The sequence below is a fragment of the Mustelus asterias genome, chromosome 7 (assembly GCF_964213995.1).
Source record: "Mustelus asterias chromosome 7, sMusAst1.hap1.1, whole genome shotgun sequence".
NCBI classification, from domain to species: domain Eukaryota; kingdom Metazoa; phylum Chordata; class Chondrichthyes; order Carcharhiniformes; family Triakidae; genus Mustelus; species Mustelus asterias.
The window spans coordinates 65,696,295-65,722,332 of NC_135807.1; the positions used below are offsets into that span (position 1 = coordinate 65,696,295).

Genomic DNA, 26,038 nt, shown 5'->3' on the forward strand with positions numbered 1-26,038 from the left:
GCTCAGACAAATACACTGTGTAGTGAATTATTGGCAAATAAAGCCACCCACTCTCTTGAAAAAATGTCTTAGAGGACTTAAAGTGGGGGATGTAGAATTATTCAAGACGGTCATATCCTGAAATCAAACATATTGGAAGTATCCAAACTTTGTTTCCACTTGAAAAAATGTGCAACACTCCATCTGCAACATATTGGGCCTGCTCACAGGAAGGTGAGCTGTTCTAGGAAACAAATTGAAAATATGGCTTCATAAACCAATTTGTCAGACAGTGGCTATGGATTTACCTGGGTGATAATATAGGGTGCTATCCCTAATCAGTGAAGATGAAATCAATCAATCATATTTATCTGACACTGAAACCCAATTCCAGCATCAAGTCAAAAGACAGCGTCCTGCTCTGCAAGTATACCTCCTTTATGTTTCTCTGATTCACATGTCACAATATTTATCTTTTAAGTTTAGAACAAGTCCGTTTCTCAGCTGCACCATGTGCAGAGTCTATTCAGCTAAATCTTTCAATTTATAAAAATGTGCGTTTGAAGAATACAAAATAATAACAAAACACGCAGCTTCTTTGCTCAGAATCAATTTGCTCAATGGCAACAGCAATTCTGAATATTGCAGTTCAGTGCTCCTCTTGTCTGGAAAACCAAAACGTGGTTGGAGGTCCAGTAAAATAGAACACTGCCTTACAATCTTAGTCATCTGCAGAATCAATGAGTGAATGCAAATTTTTCCACCAGGACCCTCAGGAAGGAGAGAAGGCTGCTTTGGAGCACCCCTGGACAGCAAAGTAGTAAAAAGGAACAAACTTCTTGTGAAAAACCTACTAGCTTCCCATTAATAACCTTTTTCAGTGAAAAAAGGTTTTCTAACCTTCATGCTTTGGCATTAATCCTAACATGTCATGCAATGATAAATTCATCAACCACTGGAAATAACTGCATTATTAGATTACTCTTTATATTCACTGATATTGCCCTCATTTTTACAAGCTTCATAACTATCATCCTTGACATCATAGTAAATCTTCATTCGAACTTTTCATATTTACAACAATCCAGATATTGAGAGATGTGGGGGGCACCATAACAGGGGTAAGCTCAACAAGAAACTTCTGCCAACAGCAGAACTTCATTATAATTTTCTGTGTTTCCTTAATTGCACTGTGGAAGCTTTCCCTTAATATGACAGTGACGGCACAGCAGCTAGCACCATTGCCTCAAAGCACCAGGGGCCCAGGTTTGATTCCCGCTTGGGTCACTGTGTCATTCTCCCAGTGTCTGCATAGGTTTCCTCCGGATGCTCCGGTTTCCTCCCACACTCCGAAAGACGTGCTGGTTAGGTGCATTGGCCATGCTAAATTCTCCCTCAGTGTACCCGAACAGGTGCCAGAGTGTGGCGACTAGGGGATTTTCACAGTAACTTCATTTTGTTGTTAACATAAGCCTACTTGTGGCACTAATAAGTAAACAAACTGAAAGCAGCACTCTTGTATCATATTGTAAAGACAAGCGAGTGCATATTTGGAGTCAGAGACTCATTTCCCTGCCTTATATATAAATAAATACACATATCTTTTCTACAGGAAGTGTCCAAAACTGCACACAGCACTCTTGCGGTCTACCCAATGACTGATTAATTGCCCCCGGCTTTCAATAGCCTTACAAAAATAATTTGTTTTGGCCTTTGAGTCACTTACTTCTACTTGCATTAAAACCCTGCATACCTTCGAGAATTTTGCAAAAAAGGTCAGAACATTTTATAGTAATTTACTGATGGCAATGTGTTTATGGTGCTTTATAAATTTACATTTGTTTTCTCTAGGATGTACTCTTTCACTTTTACATATGCTGAACTCTATTTGCCACATTTACAAACTACCTTAGGCAGTCTTTAACCTTCTCCTGGTCCCTTGCAAGCTTCTCCATTATTTACCTGGCATCAACATGCAGAGCAAAATTATTTTAACACATTGTGCCTATGTGTGTATGGAACACAAGTAATCCTAACAGAGACCTGTACAGCATAGCTGCCACTTCAATACCATGGCCTAAATGTTTTTGCAAGCTCAAGATATTGCACCTACTGTGTTTCCTTTACCGACATGCTTGTTTATTTCCATACACTGTTGAAATAAATCAGTTAAGCATCACCAGCACTTCAAACCCATGCTGACTGTACCTAATTTAACTTACTGTATACATGGAAAAAACAGACAAATTAACCTATCAAATAGTCCACAAACCCAAATCATCTCATCTGTTCTCTCCTCAGATGCTACCTGACCTGCTGGTGTTCAAGTATTTTCTGTTTATATTTTAGATTTCTAGCATCCCAATAATTTTGTTCTTTCATTATTTTCTGAATGAATCGCCACAAGCTTACTTTCAAATTGCAAGATGCACATTGGGAGCCAGTGCCACTAATACAGGATATCACAGAAAAGGGGCTAAATTTGTACTTATTTGACAAAGGTCCAAGGAATTCTATCACCCGAAGGGACCAAGTTAAAGTACACGAAATCTCAAAAACACACTTTCCCGTTTGAATTGACCAAATATCTTGGTTATTTTTGCTCAGCATATATTTAAACCAACTGATATTACCAGCCTTTCTTTCTCCAACCCATCCTCCACAATTTTTAATAAAAGTGATTTGTGCTAGTTAAACATATTTCCCTGCAATTGAAGTTATTGGTTGGCCCAAGTTCATAGTGGACTCAAATTAGCCCAAGCAGAGTCTTCATATTGTCATGCGAGTGTACCTTTAAGAAAGGTTTTTTTTTAAAAAATATGCAGCTTACAACTTCAGTGATGTCATTGGGGATGGGGCTAAGGTGTGGCAGTCAGGTGGTAGGGGATTTTTCTTTTGGGCTTTCAGTTTCGTTTTTGGAAGCAGTTTAGCAGCAAGCCAAGCAGCAGGCTCTCTCTCTCCCTGTTCTTCTCTTCAAGAAGCTGGGTTTTGAGAAACAGATTCAATTACAACCTCTTGAGTTTCTTCACAAGGGATTTTCAGCATTCAACCCAGGAGGTGGGATTCCTGTAACAAGTGGGCATTAGCCTATGCTGTATTGTGTTTATTTGGAGGGTTGTGTGTATTGGATGTTGGCTTTGGTTAGAACACACTAGAGTTAGCTCAAGAGTTATACATTATCGTGGTTGTGTTTCTTGTTTGTAATTATTAAAAGTTCTTGCTAATTGTCTTATTATATATGTCAACAATATTCTTAATTAAACTTTGCTTTTGATAAGCGCTCCTCGTGGGTCAGTTGAATCACACCTGAAGTGAAAACTCATGTTCATCCTAGCCAAATTCAACATAAAACATTACAGGTCAGGCGAGCTTCATAGAGTACCTTGAAGTATCCAACCTGACTCATAACAGTATATAATAAAGAACTGAAAAGGAACAAAGTTGTCTATTTAAAAAAATCTAAAACCACTAGCAAAAAAGTCATTAAATCTTATAGACCTCTTTCAAAACACATCCTGACAATAGGAATTAAGGAATGTGAATTCTAGGAACTGAAAATCCTCCCACTGATGAGAAAAGTAGCCAGAACTACTGCTGTATTAATGAAACTTTATAACAGGAACAATACCACATCTATCAGCATGCAGCATTATATTATGAAACGGATTTTCGTGACCATGCTTAGCATATGATTTTGCAAAGCCAATCAAGTTTAGCCAAAGCTCTATGGTTTGTATTGGACACTCAAATGAAAGTGCTTTGAGGTAGAGTGTGTAAACTGGGCCCACTGACAACATGTTACAGCACTGGGAAGATCTAAAAGTTCAACCTATACAAGTCCATGAGATAGAAAATCAAATTAAAAGCAACTAAAAAGTTATTAATCTCCGTATTGCTACTTAGAACCAATTTTAGAAATAAGTCACAACCCAACACTCTTCACTCACCATATGAACAGTAAATAGATCCTGTCGATTCAACATTGGTAAAAAGTATGACCAGGCAGTATTCTTGGTTTTTTTGGCATAATCAAAGAAAATGTTGACTCGTTGGTGGTTTTCCTGTTTGAAGCAAAAACCATTTAAAACATCAACACATATCTACCGTAAAACATTTCGGCAAAAAACTAAAGTATAAACTTAATAACTTTACCTTATATGTTTCCTCAGTAGTGACAGGACATGAAAACACAAACTTTCACAACACAAAACTGAAAAGTTAATAACCTATACTTGGGTCTCAGTTTTATATCACATCATACAATTTTTAATGGTGCTGTCAAGTGTCAATAGCCAACTTCAGTATTGGTACACTCTTAAGCCTCCAATTCTGCACAAACTCCAGAATCATTCTCCTGTGTTACCAAAGCTCAAAACCACAAGTAAATACTAGTTTACTGCACTAGCTGCTGTAAAGCTTCTAAGTTTAAAGGGCCTAGTGAAATGAACAGGGAGAAGGTAATTGCCAAGAACTATCCAAAGAAAAATCGGCCTGAGTGGCTACAATTGTTATCCAGATGTTAGAAGAGATTTTAATTCTAACTTTTTCCAGAGTAAATATTGGTGTATCCCTGGTAGAACCATCCAAAGTTAGCAATTTAAATAGCTTTTTTGAATGATTCTCAACACAGGGCAATTGCCCAGAGGAAGCAAGTGGTGCTGAGAAAGGCTAGAACCCTTGATTAGTACTTTATATTGGTGTTTACCAAGGAAGACGTGCTGCTTAAAATATTGGTAAAAGCAGAGATAGGAGAAGCAATGGAAAAGTTGAAAAATGAGCACTACTGGGCAATCGCTGTGTAAACCCTTCACTAGCAAGGTTCCAAGAGGGATTCCCCAGCATATCTACTAAACTGATACTGTGGAGTTATGGCCCAATGTGTCTATTTATAAACCCGAGATCCCTAACGGTCTGTTAATTACTCGCTCTAGTCCTGTCACCTTCAAAGATCTATGCACATGAACCATCAAATCACTCAAACACATTTTAGAACTGTGTCATTAAGGCTAATTGCCTGCCCTATTCGTTCCACCAAAATGCATTACTTCATACCTATGTTGAAGTCCAATTGCCACTTATCTGCCCATCTATGCTAGCTTATCCTGTTGCAATTGATAGGCATCATTTTTAATGTCTGCCACCCCTCCAAGTTTGGTACAAACAGTGAATTCTAAAAATTGTACCCTCCAAAGTAACAAATTGAGGTCCAAGCAACACCATTGCCTGCTGTCCTCCAGCGTGAAAAATAACCATGTGCCAACTTGCTGTTTTCTGTCTTTAGCCAACTTTCAATCTATGCTGACAATACTCCATGAGCCTTCATTGTTATACCAGTGTTTTAAGTAGACCTAGTCAAAAAGCTCTCTGGGAATCGACACAGATAACATCCATTGCATTTCCTTCTTGAATCTTTTGCTAGTTCAAAAAAAATTGGATTAGTCAAGCACAACCTGCCTTTTATAAATCAGCAATGACTCGCCATAATTAACTCATTTATCTCATGTGTAATGATTTTGTTTTTAATTAAACGGATCAGCCTTTATTTACTAGGAACATCTTGCACACTTTCTTGAATAAGAGTGTCACATTTGCCACATTCCAATCCTCCAGCATGATTTCTTGTATCTAGGGAAGCTGAAAGATTACAGAAATCCCATTTTCTTTCTCTACCCCGACTTGCTTTGGCAATCTAGACTGTACACCATCCAGATCAAGTGATTATTTACTTTAGACATAGCCAGCTTTGCGAGTACAAGCTGCCCATTAATTTTCACCCCATCCATTACTTCAACCACTCTACTTCTTCCAATATTTTAATCAGCTCTTCTTCCTTAGTAAACACCAATATAAAATACTAATCAACCATTCTAGCATTGCCCTTTGCCACAACGCATATATAATCCTCTTACTACCATCTTGCTGACAGAAGATATTTGGTTTCCCTTTTAAGTGTCATTCTATTCTTGTGTACCTTCAATACCATTTCAGCAGTAATCTTTAAAAATGGCAAGGCATCAAAATGAAATACCTATGCAAGGGATAAATAGAAAACATTTTTCAGAATAGTGGCCAGAATTATGATATTCAACTGCTGAAGCACCAGTAAGAAAATAATCCCAGACCAATTTAAAAATAAATTTGATTTCAGAAATGTCAAAAGTTATTCTTGACTCATCATAGTTCATGTCCAGAGAGAAAGGCAATTCCAGGGAAAAACACTGGATTAATCTTAACTAAAACAAGAAGGAATAAATGGACAATGTGGTCAAAGAGGAGATGACATTTAGAATAATCCAGCCTTGCTTCTTGGATCATTAGGCTTCTCATTCAGCAAAACAAAAGGTAGCTGTAAAAAAAAAGTAAGGTGGGTGGGGTGGGGGGGGGGGGGGGGGTGTGTGTGACTTCCTTACCCTTGACTCTCATATACTAGACTGAAGGCCTCCAAAATCTGCTGCACTGTCTTTCTCACCCAGCCCGAGTCTGAAGGTCGGGCAAGAACAGTATAGCTACATTTCCGTTAAGTAACTAGGAGCAGAGTGGTAATCCGACTGTGATTGTCATTTAAATGGAAGTTATAGTCCAAATAACTCTTATACTCATGACATTTAGAAGTAACATGATATAAATATTAACAAGCAAGCTGTGTTCAAACATACCAACTGTTCAATAAATGGCAGATGCGATCAAGACAGATCTCAGATTTCTCAGCAGGAGTTACACGATCTCATGAAAACTGTCTCACTCACGAGACATCACAAATGAAGATCTAGCCTTCAAATTTCCTCAAAAACAATTCTGGCTCTGACTGCCTGAACAACTGCTCACCTCCTGATTGTTTAATCTCTTCTCCTCAGACTGCATGCCACGGAATTCCCAAAACTGCACTCCAACCTTTAGTTACTGGCACAACTTCAGCTCCTTCGCAGGCCACTTGCTTCATCAAGCTGGCACTGCCCAGGGTTTCTCCATACACCAGTTTCCCAGCTGCAGCAAGCTATGAATAGCTTCTAAACCCGAACCAACTTCAAGTCAGGAACCTTCCATCACCTTCTCACCAACACCACCCCCCCCCCCCCATCTCCATGACTACTACCGAGCCCTCACTACCTGAAGCCTCTTCTGCCTCCCAAGAAATCTAGTTACATATACTCACCTCTTCCCAAGGCCCAGTGTTCAAATTTTCATGCCAAAAATCACCACACAGACAAGCTGCCCATCCCCTGCAGCTTAAAAAACCATAACCGAGCACATGCACCTGCTACCCTGCTGCGTTCTGTGCACATGCCAGAACTCGTGACCCATTTGGGAAATGGAGTCCTCGACCTCCATCCAGAACAAGTTCACATATTTTTAAACAGAAAGCAAGGAAATAATGGGCCAGATTTTGCTCTCAGCAGTGAATTAACACTGCCAGCTGTTCATTATACTATGGGAATCTGCAATGGAGCATGGTGTAAAAAGCTAAAATGGCATGGCAAGTAGGAATCTTCTGAACACAGCAAGCAATTATGCATCTCCTTAACCATTCAGATCAAAGAATCGTTAATGACCAGTGCCATGTTTGAACCAGGGAGTAAGTTACAATATTTAATTCAATGTCAAATTAGTTAGGGTGTCAAAGGAAGAAAGATGGGATTGAAAGAAAAATATTAAGTATTTAACAATAATTAAAATTTCAATACTTTTCAGTGTCCAGGAGGCTGTTTGGCAGCAAATTAGACTAATCATTAAAAATGGCTTTAAACCAGAATGGGAAAGGTATAACTTTTTCAGGATATTTGCATGAGCATATATCGTCTAAGCAGAGCAACATTGCACTGTTTCATGTATTTCAATGCTGAGTCAGCAAGACAAGTCGAGAGTGCAGCTTCTGGAGGAGCAGGGCAACTCGAACAGCAACTGCCTAATTTCCCACGTGCAATCATGGATATTGCTATCTGGTTTACACTTTAATAATGATGAGCACTGCAGGCCTCACCCACTCTAAAACGGAAGCAGAGCCCAGCCAGAAAAGGAAAAAGCTATTCCTGTATCCTTCACATCAGACTTTCTTAGCTTCTTACATGGTTCTACCATTGCCAAAATAATAAAACTAGAGCTTGAGCCATCAAAATAAATCGCTATTTTCACAGTCACAGCTTGGAGCTCCCTGTACTAAGTTTTAGGTATCAGGAATTCAGAAATATGATTTACCATCCATTAACATTTCATCCCTGACGAACTAAGCTTTGTGCCCCAAATACTGATGACAAAAGAATTACCTGCTGGTTTGAACAATTTTACAAAATACCTCTTCATTTTACATGCAAAGTCATTACTCACTATTGGCACTGTACAGTTGTCAAATTCATAATCATATCTAACAGAATGCTCAAAATAAATGCTATGTTATACAATGAAAAGATCATTTTAACAGTAAACATACCTGTAGCATGTCATCAATCATAGTCAGAATGTACTGCACAGTTTGCTCTTTGGAAATGTGGGCCATTAAGTTCAAAAATGTTTTGGCACACTACAAAAAAAAACCACTGAATTATTTAACTTTATCTTAGACACAAAATTTCAACCAATTTCAAAAATTGTGTAAGTGTCACATTTATTTGTAAACCACTGAAAATATGCATAAAATACACAAATAGCGAGCAGCCTGCTTGGACCCAAAACATGTTAACATTAGTCCCAATTATATTGTATGATACCAAACTAAATTATAAATTTAGGATTTTTACCCAATATTGGGACCTACGGAAGGAATATCAAAACAGTAAAAGAATTATAAATTAAAACATGAAACCCAAAAATACACTATTTGTTTCTGTTAGCAGATGGAATGCACATAAATGCTTTGAAATCCACAAAGACGGAACAGGAACAGAGTGAATTTTTATGGCCCTAACGGATGGGTAGGGGCCAGAAAATGCAATGCCCCATTCAAAAGTCTATTGCCTTCAGCAGGAGCGGAAAATCCCACCGGTGTAAATTCCATCCATGGTATCTATATGTTTTTGCTGTGTGAAAGATGCCAAGAATATTTATTATGGAACCTGGGGTAAAGAAGTTTTCTTCCATGCATTTTACTTCCCAACTATATGTTCCACAAAATAACACTTTTTCAGCACATGAAATAAAGTGGATCCAATTTTTATACAAAAAGAATAATTTTCAACACTGGTTGCATATTCAAACCAAGAATATTTAAGTTTCATTTTTCAAAATGAGCCATTCTATTAACAGTTAAAAATTCTATTAACAGTTAAAAATTGTCAACATGGCCATCAAAAAAATACATCAATCCAGATCATAATCTTCCAGGTCATCTTAACCAAGGCGTTTCTGCAAAATCCAAATACATTCTTCAGATGCACACAAGATAAGCCTTTATAAACAAACAGTCTAATAAATACAAGTGTTTTGTATTCAGTGACGTCAGCAGCTTAATGAGGAGAGAGGAGAAAAAAGTAATATAACCTTGGACTTGGAGTGGAAAAAAATACTAGATCCAGAATAGGAGCTGAACAGGGTAGTGAAATTAAGAATTTGTTTTATTTTTGATAAAGGGAGCAATGGTTATGAAGGAGGGGGAAAACGCAGGACAAAAGAATACTTATATGGGAACACAGGAGCAAGAGTAGACCATTGAAAAGGAAAAGTTCATTACAGTACAGAAAATAATGTTCTTTAATATTAATTCATTTGTAGTTGACATGCTAGTATTAGAAAGTTACTGAGTTATAAAAGATATTCCACACACCAATGTGAAAAATCACCAACCTTGATAAGTACAAGACATCTATTTACAATAGAAAATAAATGAGTGCACACTGATTCCAGATTATACCTGGTGGCCTTCATTATCCAGTATCCGTTGCTTATCTTCTGAACGAGCAGCTTCAAACCTTTTAATGAACTCACAATCTTCACCTGAAATCATCTGCCCTCTGAGAAAAGAACGCAAGTGTCAGCGCACAGTATTCTGAAATGCCACATTAAGGCAGCTACAGTGTCTCAAATCCAGCAATCCAAAAAACAAACATGTTTTAAGTTGCTATGCATGAATTACTACTGGAAGAGTAAAATAACTTAGCAGCATGTTCAGCTAGGTCCCGTACTGGCATGGTGGCACAAGTTATCAGCTTTGTATACCTACTATTCCCACAGAGTAATCCAAGTCACCCTTGACCCCAATACTATCCAAAACTTCAGAAATCCAGTACGGACTCAGTCCTGGGTTTGCCAGTTTTGAGACACTGCACCTGTGTGCACAATATTAGAGTCGCTGTACAGACTGCATTTTTATAAGAAAAATTCGAACTTCCAGTTATTCACTTACAGAATGACTAAAGATTTCACACTGAGAGACTTTTATTATCAAATGACAAAAAAAAGTCTTAAATGTGTACGCAATTTACACTTTATAGAAATAAATAGTTTCTTGTTACTTATCACTCTCCGCAAACTACAAGTCTCATAGAAAATAGCTTCCATCATCCAGTGGTTTGCTTCCTTTTCTACTTTCCCACTAACTTCTAAGCCCAGAGCTGTCTCCACTGTAGATTTCTTGCTCTAACTCTAAGCTACACAAATCTCAACTCCACAAACTCCAAACCCACACTTGGCATGATGAACTACAGAGACCATATCTTATCTGCTTAAGGTGCAGGCCTGGCCAAATCTATCATTTCTGCCTCTCAATCAACTGTGGATGGGGCTAAACAAACTGCCTTGTGCATGCAACCTGATCTCAAAAATTTCTTCCTCTATCCTCCTCTTCATGGCAACAGGATTCACATCAGCTTGTATCCATGTACAAATCCTTATTGGTTATCTTTGATCATAACTGCCATTTGTCTCAGAAGTAAAATAGACAGGTTAGAGCACAACGGTTTACAATTTGATATTGATACCACCTTTCTGGAATAGGGAAATACAAGCTCTACCCACTGTACATTTAGAAACAGTTGTCATTATCCCCCAAGTATAAATATGTTGCATCTCCCTCTCAATAGCACAATCTCAATATTTTAATCTCTAACAATTAGACTTTAGACTTCTGTCAAACAGATTCCAACACATGTTCCATGCCCCTTTCATTTCACCCAAATTCAAAAGATACACCCCAAACTATATCAGTTGCAAATAAAAAAGGTACAGTCTTAAAACATAACATTACAAACAACAAAATAATAAGCAATGTACAACTTTTTTGGTAAAATCCCAGATTTTGACAAAAATGTTTGTTCTTATCAGACATCAGAAAGACCCAGAACTTCCAGAATGTACACTACCATGTAAATTCTGAAGTTGCAGTCAGCCAACAAATGCCACTCCAAAGGCTATTTCTAATAGCAGGTATGGAACTACGGTGGATTTGGGTTAATTGTCCATTAATTAGATTAACTTTAATTTCAAAAGCTGATACTTCTAGGGATTAAGTGGCCTTCTCACATTAGGAAGCGCACACCAGCAAGGAACTTTCAAACGTTAAAATGGATTCAAATAAATGATGCAAGAACATTAGTCTAACTTAATATTTATCATTCATTTTCATGCAAATCTCTTTCTAAACAAATTATATAAACCATGTTAAAAGGTCAACATGAAATCTTTTAAAAACTGAAATGCAAGTAAAAATCTATGACTTTTTCATACGATTTCAGACATTTTGTTTCAATATTTATCACTAAATGATTTCTAACTTCAAAGTGTGTATGAAAATAGCTCTGGTTAAAATTCATTGCATTTTTAAAATAATATCTAAATGTTTAATTTTGTAAATTGAACACTGTCACATGATTAATTTTCCAATGCCTTTTCATTGGATCAGTCTAGTTTACACAGTCTAAAGCGGTGACTGGAAGCCAAATCCATAACGGCTTGTATTGCCCCCTGTATTACATGACACTGCTGGCCTCGCTTTTACCAACATCAGGACAGAATCTTCCGTGCTTCAAACTGAAACGGTCATGTGGATTGTGGTACGCAGATTGAATAAAATTTGATTTAATTTATTATTGTCACATGTATTAACATAGTGAAAAGTATTGTTTCTTGTACGCTATACAAAGTATACCATTCACAGAATAAAACGAGAGTGCAGAATGTAGTGTTACAGTCACAGCTAGGGTGTAGAAAAAGATCAACTTAATGCAAGGGAGGTCCAATCAAAAGTCTGACAGCAGCAGGGAAGAAGCTGTTCTCGAGTCAGTTGGTACGTGACCTCAGACTTTTGTATCTTTTTCCCGAAGGAAGAAGGTGGAAGAGAGAATGTGCAGGGTGTGTGGGGTCCTTAATTATGCTGGCTGTTTTGCCAAGACAGCGGGAAGTGTAGACAGAGTCAATGGATGGGAGGCTTTGCGTGATGGATTGGGCTACATTCACAACCTTTTGTAGCTCCTTGCGGTCGTGGGCAGAGCAGGAGCCATACCAAGCTGTGATACAACCAGAAAGAATGCTTTCTATGGTACATCTGTAAAAGTTGGAGAGTCTTAGCCGACATGCCAAATTTCTTTAGTCTTCTGAGAAAGTAGAGGCGTTGGTGGGCTTTCTTAACTATAGTGTCGCCATGGGGGGACCAGGACAGGTTGCTGGCGATCTGGACACCCAAAAACATGAAGCTCTCGACCCTTTCTACTTCGTCACTGTTGATGTAGACAGGGGCATATTCTCCTTTACGCTTTCTGAAGTCGATGACAATCTCCTTCGTTTTGTTGACATTGAGGGAGAGATTATTGTTGCCTCACCAGTTCCTCTGTCGCATTCCTGTACTCTGTCTCGTCATTGTTTGAGTTCTGACCCACTACAGTGGTGTCGTCAGCAAACTTGAAAATTGAATTGGAGAGGAATTTGGCCATACAGTCATAGATGTATAAGGAGTACAGTAGGGAGTTGAGAACACAGCCTTGTGGGGCACCGGTGTTGAGGATGATAGTGGAGGTGCCTATCCTTACTGATTGTGGTCAACAAGCGCTATCACTAAACAGCTCACTGCAAAATCCAGGCCAATATCTTTTGTACTTAGTTCAATATTGAAAAAGTGTGGCAAGTACCCAGGGAAAGGGTTTTCTTGTTCTACAGGGACTAAAGCTGCGGGTGGTTATTCGTGAGAAGCTGAAGTAGAACAAGGACAAAGTTCAACATTATTTTTCTTCAATTCTTTTTAAATGTTTTTGTGCAAGCCTTTTCCCTTATTGAAGAGGAAACACGAGGGAAACATTTTAGATTGCTAATGTAGAGAACCTAATCAATGACTGCATATCTTCCAGATCCCATTTTCCATTGTGAGGTTGGTGTTGAGATCCACCATTTACAAACTGGATTAGGCCAGATGTTAAAAGTGTTACAGTTTACAAGTTTTGGTATAATTAAGTCTAGTAATAAGAGTGGTTACAGAGGAAATAAACAAAGCCAAGTCTTGTGTGCTTATTTTGACATTTTAAAACAACTGAAGGATAATAGAAGCAAAATGCTGCAGATGTCAGAACTTAAGCAAAAACAGAATGCGTTGGAAATACTCAGGTCTGGCCGCAACTTCGGAGGGAGAAATAACTAAGAGTTAAATATGACATTTTCACAATCCCAGGAAGTCATACTTGACCTCAAAATGTTAACTGTTTCTCTCTCCACAGACACTACCAAACTTGCTGAGTATTTCCAGCACTGTTGTTATTTGAAGATGACTATCACAAAATATACACGATGGAATCAAAGGGAAAATAAGCAACATCCATTTACTTTCATCTCCTCGTAGACCAAAAATGAAAAGCTACCATGATCACCTTCTGGTGAACACAATAAAGAGTTACTACAGTGATGTCAATAAAACAAAAATTCAAACACTAGCTTGAATAACTTTGGAAAGAACAGAAATATTTCAAGCAAATATAAACCCTTAGAGTCAACTTGACAATGTCTAATGCTGAAAGAAGTTGTCATACATAAGTAGCTGCATCCAAAATGCTCATTTCCTTACAGAACTTCATTCAGCCATGATACATTACTGAAGCAACTGAAAGTGTTTATAATTATATGCGCGCACAGACTGTGTCAGGAATACAAGGAAAAACTATACAGAGGCTGGCACCCCACCCCCAGCTGCCCCAGTCCCTTCATGTCTTCTGATTATCTTTTGTCCAAGTTATGACTCCACCCCCTGGGCTGATTACCCATTCCCAGTCTCAACTGGTCCCTCAAGCCAGGTGATCCTCTGAAGCTGTGCTGCCCTTAAAGGGACAATCACCACAGTGTTGTTTCTCAATAAAGAGATGAAGTGTTCAGGTTTTCAGGAGATAGGGCAAGACACAGACTGTGCTACCAATGGTGAACATTTCTGGGATTAACAGAATTAAACTATTTAGTTATACTCACTGAAGGTAAGATTGCCAGTTGACCTTATTTGCTCGAACTTCTGCAGCCTTGGCAGCAATAATATTAGTAGGAACTGCAGCATCCACAGCACCTCTGATGTCCATCTTGCTCAAAGTGGAGTGCCCGAATAGTCTAAAGACAAACAAACACAGTTTCACTAGAAAAAAAAGTATTGAACAATTTCATTGAGAGGAATTTGATTATCCAGATTACTATCCAGCATGACAACTCGTTGCTGGCAACATGTTTCCAATTGAACTGGTCTCTGCCCTCCCAGTACTGCAACCTACTCCACCTCATTACTTGGATACAAGCTGAAAGAGGGAACACGAAATATCATGCTCAATTTTTATAAAAGCATTCTATAAACTATAAAATATAATTCCTACGCTGAAGATAATGGGTAAGAATGCTCAGATTTTCATTTAAATTCACAGAAAAAGCAAAGAATCAGTGATAGGACTGTGGACAATTCTGTTAAAATAATTTAAAAACCATAAACAACACCAAGAGGTATTACAACAGCAGTGAGGTGTCTTAGTTTATATATTTCAGTTCACCAAGTAATTTTAAATATTCCAAACCACTTAAGAGTTCAGAAAAATAATCTGAAATTAGATTAGTAAATGGCTCTTACAATCCCAGCTGTTACTTCTGGATAACTCAGATCCCAGGCTGGAGCCTGACTTCATAGATCCTTTTAATTTTTTGTTTACATACATGGGTGAAGAGTTACAGAACTGCCAACAACAAATGAATAAAACATTTAGTAAAGAAGAAAATTAATACACTGCTCCTTTACCCCAACCATAAAACTTCACAAATGATGTAGATTTGTAAGATAACACATGTACAACAATAGGACCAATGTGATCAGACACACCACACAAATCAGAGCCTGGTGTTCCCCCTACACAACTGCTATGGAATTCCCATCAATTCCCCCCAGATGCTTGTCACACTGAACAAAATGGTCTCACTGGAACGCTGACTTGCACTCCAAGGGTTCCAAACTCCATTCTCAATGAAAACTATTTGAAACCTCTACCAAACAATGCTCTCTCTCAGGTGCCTTCACCAAAGATCCACATCCAGTTTTTCAACCGCTACTTGGAGTACTCCTCTGTCCTGGATCACCATGTGCATTCAAGCTTCCACGCAACCTCTCGGGTACCCAGCCACACCAACGGAACACCACTGCTTCACAGGCTGTATTGTGTCATCAACCTTTTGATAACCTCGAATATCTGGATGCTCAAGCCACAGTTCCCAAATCTGCACCGTCTCTGGAGACATGGGGTGGGTAATTTTTCCAACCTCGCTGCGCCTGGCACAGATCATGTCATTCCCGGAAAATAGCATGCGGGCCTAAAAAAAATTGGTTTCGTACCCGGCGCCAAATGGTTTGCAATTGTCCCAGTCCCTTTCTAATGGCGCAAACCAGACCGTACCCACTGAGGACTCAAGGCCAATTAGCATATTTAAAATAGCATTTAAGTATGTTTTAAGTTTAGTCAGTTCGACAGTGGATTCTCAGCTCCCAGGACCGTCTGACTCTTGGGTGCAGTGCCAGAGTGGCAAGAATCATTACTGGTCTCCACTCAGAGACCAGGTGTGACGGCCACGCTGGGAGCTCGGAAGCCACTGAAGCCCCAGGCGGTCAGACATAGCTGGACATTGCCCATCTGGCAGTGCCTATCTGGCACATGCAGTGCCAGGTGGACATTGCCAGTGTGGTGGAGCATATTGGGCATCAAGGAGGACTCAAAAGCTAGCAATCCATGTTGGGAAGGGAAATCCACTTTGCAGCCACGCTCACCGACGTGTTTAGTTCCCCCCCCCCCCCCCCCCCCCCCCGCCCCCAGCGCACAACTCATCACCCTACTAAAAATGTGGAACAATTGTGATCCGGACTGCGCCTTCTGGTTTCTCACCCTGGTGACACTTAATGTTTTTGGGGGGAAATCTCAGCCTCTGTCTCTGCTCTTGACTTCACTGAATAGAACTGATTTTTCCAGATTGACTTCAGTTTTCCTGGAACTCTCTTCTGTCCCATTCCCTGCTTTCCGTCCCTGTGTGTTGATCTGCCTGTACACTACTCCTTGTCTCTGGGTTATCTAGTTCCAAACTAACTCTTGCCGGCTGTGTGGCCTCTGGCTGCTAGGTAACAGCTTAGTTTTTTTATAACACGTTTGCTTCAGGGGATTGTAAAACCTTATTACAATGCAAGCATCTAAAACAAATTACCAGACTACTTTTAAAAATGAAGGCAAAACTCAAATTCTTAACCCTTTCTTAGCAAACACGTAAAGAGCAGAAATTAAGCTTAAATTTGAAGCTATACCTTATTTCTAATACCCACAAAAACAAATCTAAATTACTTACAACTATTTTGAAACAATGGTACCTCAATGACTGAAGACAATGGTATCATAAAAGTCAATTAATTATACTACCTCACAAAACAAATATTAACATAAATCACCCAATATTTGAATGAGCATTCACACTATTCTGGAACCATATAAAATAAGTGACCATTTGGCCCTTCTAGCCTGCTCCACCATTCAATACGATCATGGCTGATGCTTTATCTCAACACCATGGTCCTGCTCTTTACCCATGCCCGTGACAGCTTCGGAGTCTAGAAATCTATTTCCTTCTTAAATATATTCAGTGACTCTGCCTCCACAGCCTTCTGTGGTGGAAAATTCCACAGGTTTTCACCACCATCTGAGTGAAGAAGTTTCTCCTTAGTCTCAGGATACACGGTATGTCATTAAGGACTGTCATGCCTTGTTCTTGATCCTCCAGCCAGAGGAAACAACGTCCCTGCATTCAGTCTGTCCAGCCCTGTCAAAATTTTATACATTTCAGTTAGATCCCTTGTATTCTTCTAAATTCCAGTGAACGCAGGCCCAGTCAACGTAATCTCCCCTCAAACGACAATTCTGCCATCCCAGGAATCGGTTTGATGAACTGCTGCACACACACACCCCCCCCCCCCCCCCCCCATGGCAAATAATTCCTTTCTTAGGTAAGAAAACTAAAACTGCACACAAAGCTCCAGGTGTAGTCTCACCAAGGCCCTCTGTAGCTCCAGTAAAGCATCCTTACTCCGGTATTCATGCCCTCATGAAATAAAGGCCAACATACGTAACTGCTTGCTGTACCTGCATGCTTGCTTTCAGTGACATCTACCAAGACATCATGGTCATTTTCTAATTGAACATTTCCCTACCTATCACGATTTAAATAATACTCTGCCATTCTGTTCCTCCATCTAAAGTGGATAATTTCACATTCATCTACATTGTACTACATCTGCCATATATTTGCCCACTCATCAACGTGTCTAAATCACCTTGAAGCCTCTTAATCTCCTCCTTACTACTCCCATTCCGAGCAAGTTTTGTGTCATCAGTAAACTTAAAAATATTACTTTTGTTCCCTCACTCAAGTCATTGATGTATATTGTGAACAGAGGGGGCCCAAGCACTGATCCCTGTGGGACCCTACTAGTCACTGCATGCCACTTTTTCTACTCTCCATTTCCTGTCTGTTAACCAATTCTCAATCCATGCCAATATACTACTCCCAATCCCATGCATTTTAATTTTGCACACTGCTGAAAATCCAAATACACCACATTCACTGGTTCACCCTTATCTATTCTACTAGTTACATTCTCAAAATATCCCAGTAGGTTTGTCAAACTGGACTTACCTTTCATAAGTCCATGTTATCTTTGTCTAATCCCATTGACGTTTTCTAAGTGCCCTGTTACTGTGTTCATAAGACGCTAGCATTTTCTGATGTTAAGCTAACTGGTATAATTCCTCGTTTTCTCCCTCCATCCTTTTTTTAAATAGTGGGTTAGATTTGCCACCGTCCAGGAATTGTTCCAGAATCTATACAATTTTGGAAGATAACAATGCATCCACTATTTCCATGGCCATCTTTTAATATCGTGGGATGTAGATTATCTGGTCGCATCTACTTTCTGTAGAATGTCTCCCCTGGCAGAACCACGCTGGACTAGAAGCATAGATGCCAAGTCTCCTCAGAGATGACAAACTTCACTTATAGTACTGCCTTAAGGTCTGTCTTCTCATGCATGGTGAAGTACAATCCAGTCCCTTTCCTGTCAGTAAGGACATCAGATGAAAAGCTCACTTTGCTGTAGGCCATTCCCAAGTGCATGCCAAACACAAAACGCAGCAGGTAGTTCTCAATGTCCTTTCCCTCTTGATAGAGTGGCATTCGGTCTCTACACAGGACATAGGTGTGTCTAGAACAGGACCCATATCCCTTCTGTTCCTGAGGATAACCTATCGTCAACATAGAGCAGGGGTTGGGAGAAGCTGTCTGGAGCTACTGTCCATGCTCACCTGCTGTTTAAATAGGATAGAACTATAGAATCCTTCTAGTATAGGAGACCATTCAGCCCATCAGAACTGCACCTAGTCTCCGAAAGAGCATCCCATCCAAGCCCATCACCCTAACCGCACGCATTCACCCTGTTAATTCCCCTAACCTACACATCTTGGGACACTAAGGGGCGTTTTAGCATGGCCAAGCCATCTAACCTGCACATCTTTGGTCTGTGGGAGGAAATTGGAGCACTCGGAGAAAACCCACGCAGACATGGGAGCATGTGTAAACTCCACACAGTCACTCAACAATCAAACCTGGGGCCTTGGCATTGTGAGGCAGCAGTGCCACCATGCCGGGAGCAGTTTGAATCGTCACCCCAAGGCTCCTCAATTCTCCACCTAGTTCTTCCTCACGTTTCTATTGAGCAATAAAGAAGTCTTTAAACAATGTGCTGAAGTCTCCCTGCTCTGCTGTGTCTTTGGCCTTCCCCAGCTTCCAAGCTTTGAGTTGAACCACAGGCTCGGCTTCCTCTGCAGATGCATCACTCGGCAAGTTTAACATCCTCTCACTGGATCACATTATCCTGCCATTTGCCATCTCACAGCTGCCACTAAATGTTGCATAGTCATCCGAGTGCAGGTAGCTTGAACTGCAGGCACTGTTGAAACTACTTCTTCCAATTTCAGAGCAGGCAGAATGCAAAACTTGTACCTCCACTCAGTCTTTACTTAACCATCCTGCAAAATTAATATGGTGCACTGTTTAAAAGGTCAGAAACTGCACAGGTGCATTGTCTAATATACTAGCAACTATCCTTCTAGGATGAGTAAGTGGGGTCTCTCGAGGTCAAACTGGCTTCAGAACAATGCTGGAGGTTTGGAACAATGTCAGCCAGTCTCCAGTACTTCAATACATTGATAATAAACTAAGCCAATAGCTAATAGAGCCCACAAGGCAGGCCTAGCACGGACAACAGAGATTTTTTCTACTCCATTCCTTATAATTCTGCACACCAATGTCTTAACAGGAAAGATGGTCCTAAAAAGTTCAATGGTTCTCCAGAAATTTTTTATCAAGCGTTTAGACAGATGTTAAACACAATCTACACTATTAATCACTTTCTTTCCCTAGGTCAAATGAGCAATTACTGCTGTTAGACCTGCATGCATGGTTTTATACCTTCCCAAAAGTAAGATATGAATTAGCCACTATTCCCAAAACCAATGGTTTTGCCATTAAATCACCAATTGTAAGGATTTGGGCAATTTCTACACCTCTGTTGGATTTAAACATAAGCATTACAAATACAAAGAACATTTTTCATTCAAATTTGTTCATTTAGTCTCATTCACATATACTATAAAGAAATTATAACTAGTGTAGATTACAGTCAACTGTACTAAGACATTTTAACAATCTTTTACTGAAATGTGCCTTTTAATCTACCAAACTTCATAATACATTGCTCATCCTCTGCAGATTGAGATTAATTAAATGGTTTCAGGTTTTAAAAAAATGAAGGACCAGATTCTCTGACCTCACCCGCAGCCAGGATTCCCCTGTCATGTTGCAGTAAAACAGAGATTTGGTTGAGTGTCAAATTCTCCATTCTGGCTGGTAGCGATGGTGGGGCATGAACAGCCAGAGAATTCCAGCCGAAGTTTTTAAAATGAGCATGTTAACAATGAAGATCAAAATGAAACTCCTGTTTAGCTTGTTTGCTGCGAACACTTCTAGCTTGAAAACTGAACTTTCACTCCTAACAATGTCTCTGTTGCAACACCCTTTGTTGACAAACTGCAGTTCTACCTTTCTGCACTCTTTTAAACGGTAATTGGCATTTGGAACACCAGTGCATAAATTCCCAGAAACTGCAAGAGCTTTGATAATAGAAAGAGCAGTATTAATGCATGTTATTTAACATAGTTACAAGTTAGTGAAGAACCCATGGAATAAAAGTCAATTATACAATTTGCACTGGGGCCCCTTCCAATAGTGTTGTGACACGATTTTCAGTCATGAATGTTAAGTATGTAAATTTTGCATATGGAAAACTAAAAGTAACCATCAGCCCAATTTAGATTGAGATTTAAGCTCCGATGAAAAGAATTGGCAACAGTGCCTCAGCAAACTGCAGTGATGAATTGAGTATCAGACAAACTTCATATGATATACAGAAGAAGTGATTTTCTCTAATAGCACACTAGCATTGAAAATAAAGAAAATGAGGCCAAATTAGTAAAAGACACGAGTGACACTCGTGTTGCACAACAGTAACTGCTGACTAGCTAGAGGTGTGGCTACAGCCTGATGCGAAATACTGCTAAATGTACTTCCTTTTCTTAAAAAAGTGTTAGTCCTGGCTCAGTTGGTAGCGTTGATCGGAGTCAGGTTTGTGGGTTCAAGTCCTTTTCCATAACTTCAGCACAAAAAATCAAGGTTGGCACATTAGTGCAATACTGAGGGTTGGCTGGATTATTGGAGGTGCCACATTTTGGATAGACATTCAACCAATTGCCCTTATACTCCTTCAAAATGACCCTCATAGCACAATTTCATACAAGAATAGGAGGTATCCCAAAGTCCTGGCCAATATTAATCCAGCTATTGACATCGCTAGAACAGATTATCTAGTCACCATCACATTGTTGTTTGTGGGAGCATGTATGCAAATTGGCTATCATCCATAATACAACAGAGACTGCACTAAGATATTCATTGACTAAAGAATTTTGGAATGTCTTGTGGCTTCAAGAGATGCTGCATAAATCCAAGTCTTTTCTGTGTCATTATTTAATGCAAAACCTTCCAGTCTCTCTTACCAAGTTTGGAACTCTGGCATGAATTTATCAGGGACAGCACATATTAGAGCAATTGTAATCTGACTTCTGAGAATATTGATTTGCACAATGATTCATTCCTCCCCACCATTTGACTGGACGTTGTTTTTACCCTTTGACATGCCCTGCTAGAGATGCTCATTATTGGTTGGGCTTGCTTTCTTCTGCAGCCCTGAAGTTGTGATTGGTTGAGCTGATCATGATGAAAGCTCCCCTCGCTCTACAATATTGCTGTTGCTCCCACGATTCTGAGGTTTAGGGTTTGAATGTTGCATACCACTTTTGCAAATAACCAGTAGGTAAGGAAGGAAAACACAATAGTCAAAAAAAATGATCTTACCATTTTTATCAACGAATGCACAAAAATAGCAAAGTACACAAACATACAAATAGCAATAATACATGTCCATCTACAGTGCCTATTAATCTAAGCTGTAACTGGTCAACTCTGGATTTGCAATGAACCACACGTTGCAAGTGACTACTGGACAAGACGCTTAGGCCACAGTTGAAATGCTGTCTGCAATTCTAAACATCCCCGATGTGGAGATGCCAGCATTGGATTGGGATGGGCACAGTAAGAAGTCTCATAATGCCAGGTTAAGATCCAACAGTTTTATTTGGAATCATGAGCTTTCGGAGCGTTGCCCCTTCATCAGGTGAGTCTCTGTTGGACTTTAACCTGGCATTGTGAGACTTATTACTAAACATCCCCATTTTAAGAATACTGTTAAGAGCTCTCAAAGGGGTACTAGGAATGACAGATTTTAGCTTTGAAGAAAGGCTGGAAGTTAGCAAATTAAATTTTACCCAAGGCTTCAATTTAAGTTTCCTTGTTGGTGGACTACAGTAAATCCTGAAACACTTCTGGCTTAAAGGGCGGCACAGTAGCAGTGGTTAGCACGGCTGCTTCACAGCTCCAGGGACCTGGGTTCGATTCCCGGCTTGGGTCACTGTCTGTGTGGAGTTTGCACATTCTCCTCGTGTCTGCGTGGGTTTCCTCCGGGTGCTCCGGTTTCCTCCCACAGTCCAAAGATGTGCGGGTTAGGTTGATTGGCCGTGCTAAAATTGCCCCTTAGTGTCTTGAGATGGGTAGGTTAGAGGGATTAGCGGGTAAATATGTAGGGATATGAGGGTAGGGCCTGGGTGGGATTGTGGTCGGTGTAGACTCGATGGGCCGAATGGCCTCTTTCTACACTGTAGGGTTTCTATGATTTCTATGAAACGTTACCAAGACTTCCCCACGCAGAATAGAATCAGCCTTACTTCGAAGAATTAAAGATACCAATGACCTTGTGCAAGGCACAAGGCAGCACTGTTGTCAAAACACCACTCAGCATTTCAGATCAACAGAAGGTGGGTTTGAACAAGAGTGATGCTTCATGAAGCAGGCCAGTAGATACCAGCATGGACTGGTCTGCCAAGGGGAAGGAGATGGGGCCCTGGTGGGTACAGACACTGACGGGGGGGGGGGTTAGATGGGTGATGGGGTTTTGGTGGGTACAGACACTGACGGGGGGGTTAGATGGGTGATGGGGCCCTGGTGGGTACAGACACTGACGGGGGGGGGGGGGGGGTTAGAGGGGTGATGGGGCCCTGGTGGGTACAGACACTGACGGGGGGGGGGGGGGGGGTTAGAGGGGTGATGGGGCCCTGGTGGGTACAGACACTGACGGGGGGGGGCGGGTTAGAGGGGTGATGGGGCCCTGGTGGGTACAGACACTGACGGGGGGGGGGGGGGGGGGTTAGAGGGGTGATGGGGCCCTGGTGGGTACAGACACTGACAAGAGTCGGGGGTATGATTAATGATAAACTGTGAGGGACGCGGAGAGAGGCCCGCACGGTGACGGGAATATCTGACATTCAGACCCCAGTCACAGCTGAATGCACCGACAGCTCGGCCCGAGGCCGATCCATCTGCGGGCGGGGGAACCTACTCAACATGGCCGAGAATGCGGTTACAGGCGGCCTCCACCCCCGGGGGCGGCTCGAGCGGACAGCGCTTCCCCCCGGGGGCGGCTCGAGCGGACAGCGCTTCCCCCCGGGGGCGGCTCGAGCGGGCAGCGGTCTCTCACCTGGAACCTGCGCAGCAGCGGACCTGTCAGCTCTTGAACAGCCCAAACACGCGTTGTCATGTGACTGCTCACGTGACTCCGTTGCTCTTAAAGGGACAGCGCACAGTGGATGCAGACTGGTTGTGTCAGGGCTGAAGTCCAGCCCACCATCATTCCACAAGTCACCTGTCTGCTTACAGATAGATCTACTCTATAGATGGCAGAGGGAAGTTATGTGTGGAACCGGAGGAGATTGGTGAAGCATTGAACCAATATTTCTCTTCGGTGTTCACGCAAGGGGACATGAATATAGCTGAGGAGGACACTGGGTTGCAAGGGAGTAGAATAGACAGTATTACAGTTGATAAGGAGGATGTGCAGGATATTCTGGAGGGTCTGAAAATAGATAAATCCCCTGGTCCGGATGGGATTTATCCAAGGATTCTCTGGGAGGCAAGAGAAGTGATTGCAGAGCCTCTGGCTCTGATCTTCAGGTCGTCGTTGGCCTCTGGTATAGTACCAGAAGATTGGAGGTTAGCGAATGTTGTCCCATTGTTTAAGAAGGGGAACAGAGACTTCCCCGGGAATTATAGACCGGTGAGTCTCACTTCTGTTGTCGGCAAGATGTTGGAAAAAATTATAAGGGATAGGATTTATAGTTATTTGGAGAGTAATGAATTGATAGGTGATAGTCAGCATGGTTTTGTGGCAGGTAGGTCGTGCCTTACTAACCTTATTGAGTTTTTTGAGAAAGTGACCAAGGAGGTGGATGGGGGCAAGGCAGTGGACGTGGTATATATGGATTTTAGTAAGGCGTTTGATAAGGTTCACCATGGTAGGCTTCTGCAGAAAATGCAGATGTATGGGATTGGGGGTGATCTAGGAAATTGGATCAGGAATTGGCTAGCGGATAGGAAACAGAGGGTGGTGGTTGATAGTAAATATTCATCATGGAGTGCGGTTACAAGTGGTGTACCTCAGGGATCTGTTTTGGGGCCACTGCTGTTTGTAATATTTATTAATGATCTGGATGAGGGTATAGTTGGGTGGATTAGCAAATTTGCTGATGACACCAAAGTCGGTGGTGTGGTAGACAGTGAGGAAGGGTGTCGTAGTTTGCAGGAAGACTTAGACAGGTTGCAAAGTTGGGCCGAGAGGTGGCGGATGGAGTTTAATGCGGAGAAGTGTGAGGTAATTCACTTTGGTAGGAATAACAGATGTGTTGAGTATAGGGCTAACGGGAGGACTTTGAATAGTGTGGAGGAGCAGAGGGATCTAGGTGTATGTGTGCATAGATCCCTGAAAGTTGGGAATCAAGTAGATAAGGTTGTTAAGAAGGCATATGGTGTCTTGGCGTTTATTGGTAGGGGGATTGAATTTAGGAGTCGTAGCGTTATGTTGCAACTGTACACAACTCTGGTGCGGCCGCACTTGGAGTACTGTGTGCAGTTCTGGTCCCCACATTACAGGAAGGATGTGGAGGCTTTGGAGAGGGTGCAGAGGAGGTTTACCAGGATGTTGCCTGGTATGGAGGGGAGATCCTATGAGGAGAGGCTGAGGGATTTGGGATTGTTTTCACTGGAAAGGCGGCGGCTAAGAGGGGATCTTATTGAAACATATAAGATGATTAGAGGTTTAGATAGGGTGGATAGTGATAGCCTTTTTCCTCTGATGGAGAAATCCAGCACGAGGGGGCATGGCTTTAAATTGAGGGGGGGTAGTTATAGAACCGATGTCAGGGGTAGGTTCTTTACCCAGAGGGTGGTGAGGGATTGGAATGCCCTGCCAGCATCAGTAGTAAATGCGCCTAGTTTGGGGGCGTTTAAGAGATCCGTAGATAGGTTCATGGACGAAAAGAAATTGGTTTAGGTTGGAGGGTCACAGTTTTTTTTTTAACTGGTCGGTGCAACATCGTGGGCCGAAGGGCCTGTTCTGCGCTGTAATGTTCTATGTTCTATGTTCTATTGTTTACTAACAAGGATGCCGCATTTCATCCAATCCAAAACCAATGTCTTCAGAAATTGAAAAACAAATATCCACTTCAGAGAAATGTCCCTCCTCCATAAGAACTAGGAGCAGGAGTAGGCCATCTGGCCCCTCGAGCCTGCTCCGTCATTCAATAAGTTTATGGCTGATCCTTTTGTGGACTCAGCTCCACTTACCTGCCTGCTCATCATAACTCTTAATTCCTTTACTGTTCAAAAATTTATTTATCCTTGCCTTAAAAACATTCAATGAGGTAGCCTCAACTGTTGCACTGGGCAGGGAATTCCACAGACTCACAACCCTTTGTGTGAAGAAGTTCCACTTCAACTCAGTTCTAAATCTGCTTTCCCTTATTTTGAGGCCATGCCCTCTCGTTCTAGTTTCACCTGCCAGTGGAAACAACCTCCCTGCTTCTATCTTGTCTATTCCCTTCAT

At 41.0% G+C, this 26,038-nt stretch overlaps 1 protein-coding gene across 5 annotated transcripts in view; it reads right to left on the minus strand.

The window, feature by feature from the left end:
* Nucleotides 1-23,733, minus strand: part of atp6v1h (ATPase H+ transporting V1 subunit H) — an 87,910-nt gene extending 64,177 nt beyond the window's left edge. For 2 of the 5 annotated variants that reach the window (XM_078216165.1, XM_078216162.1), the window contains exons 1-5: nt 23,639-23,733; nt 14,347-14,478; nt 9,821-9,920; nt 8,405-8,494; nt 3,927-4,040 (exon numbers count right to left, since the gene is read on the minus strand). In XM_078216165.1, coding sequence (XP_078072291.1) covers nt 3,927-4,040; nt 8,405-8,494; nt 9,821-9,920; nt 14,347-14,450 — 408 coding nt within the window. In that variant the 5' untranslated portion in view covers nt 14,451-14,478; nt 23,639-23,733. Of the gene's footprint in view, nt 1-3,926; nt 4,041-8,404; nt 8,495-9,820; nt 9,921-14,346; nt 14,479-20,265; nt 20,357-23,500 lie in introns of those variants that run through there. The other 3 variants (XM_078216166.1, XM_078216163.1, XM_078216164.1) reach the window with 3 other exon arrangements.
* Nucleotides 23,734-26,038: the final 2,305 nt, after the last annotated feature.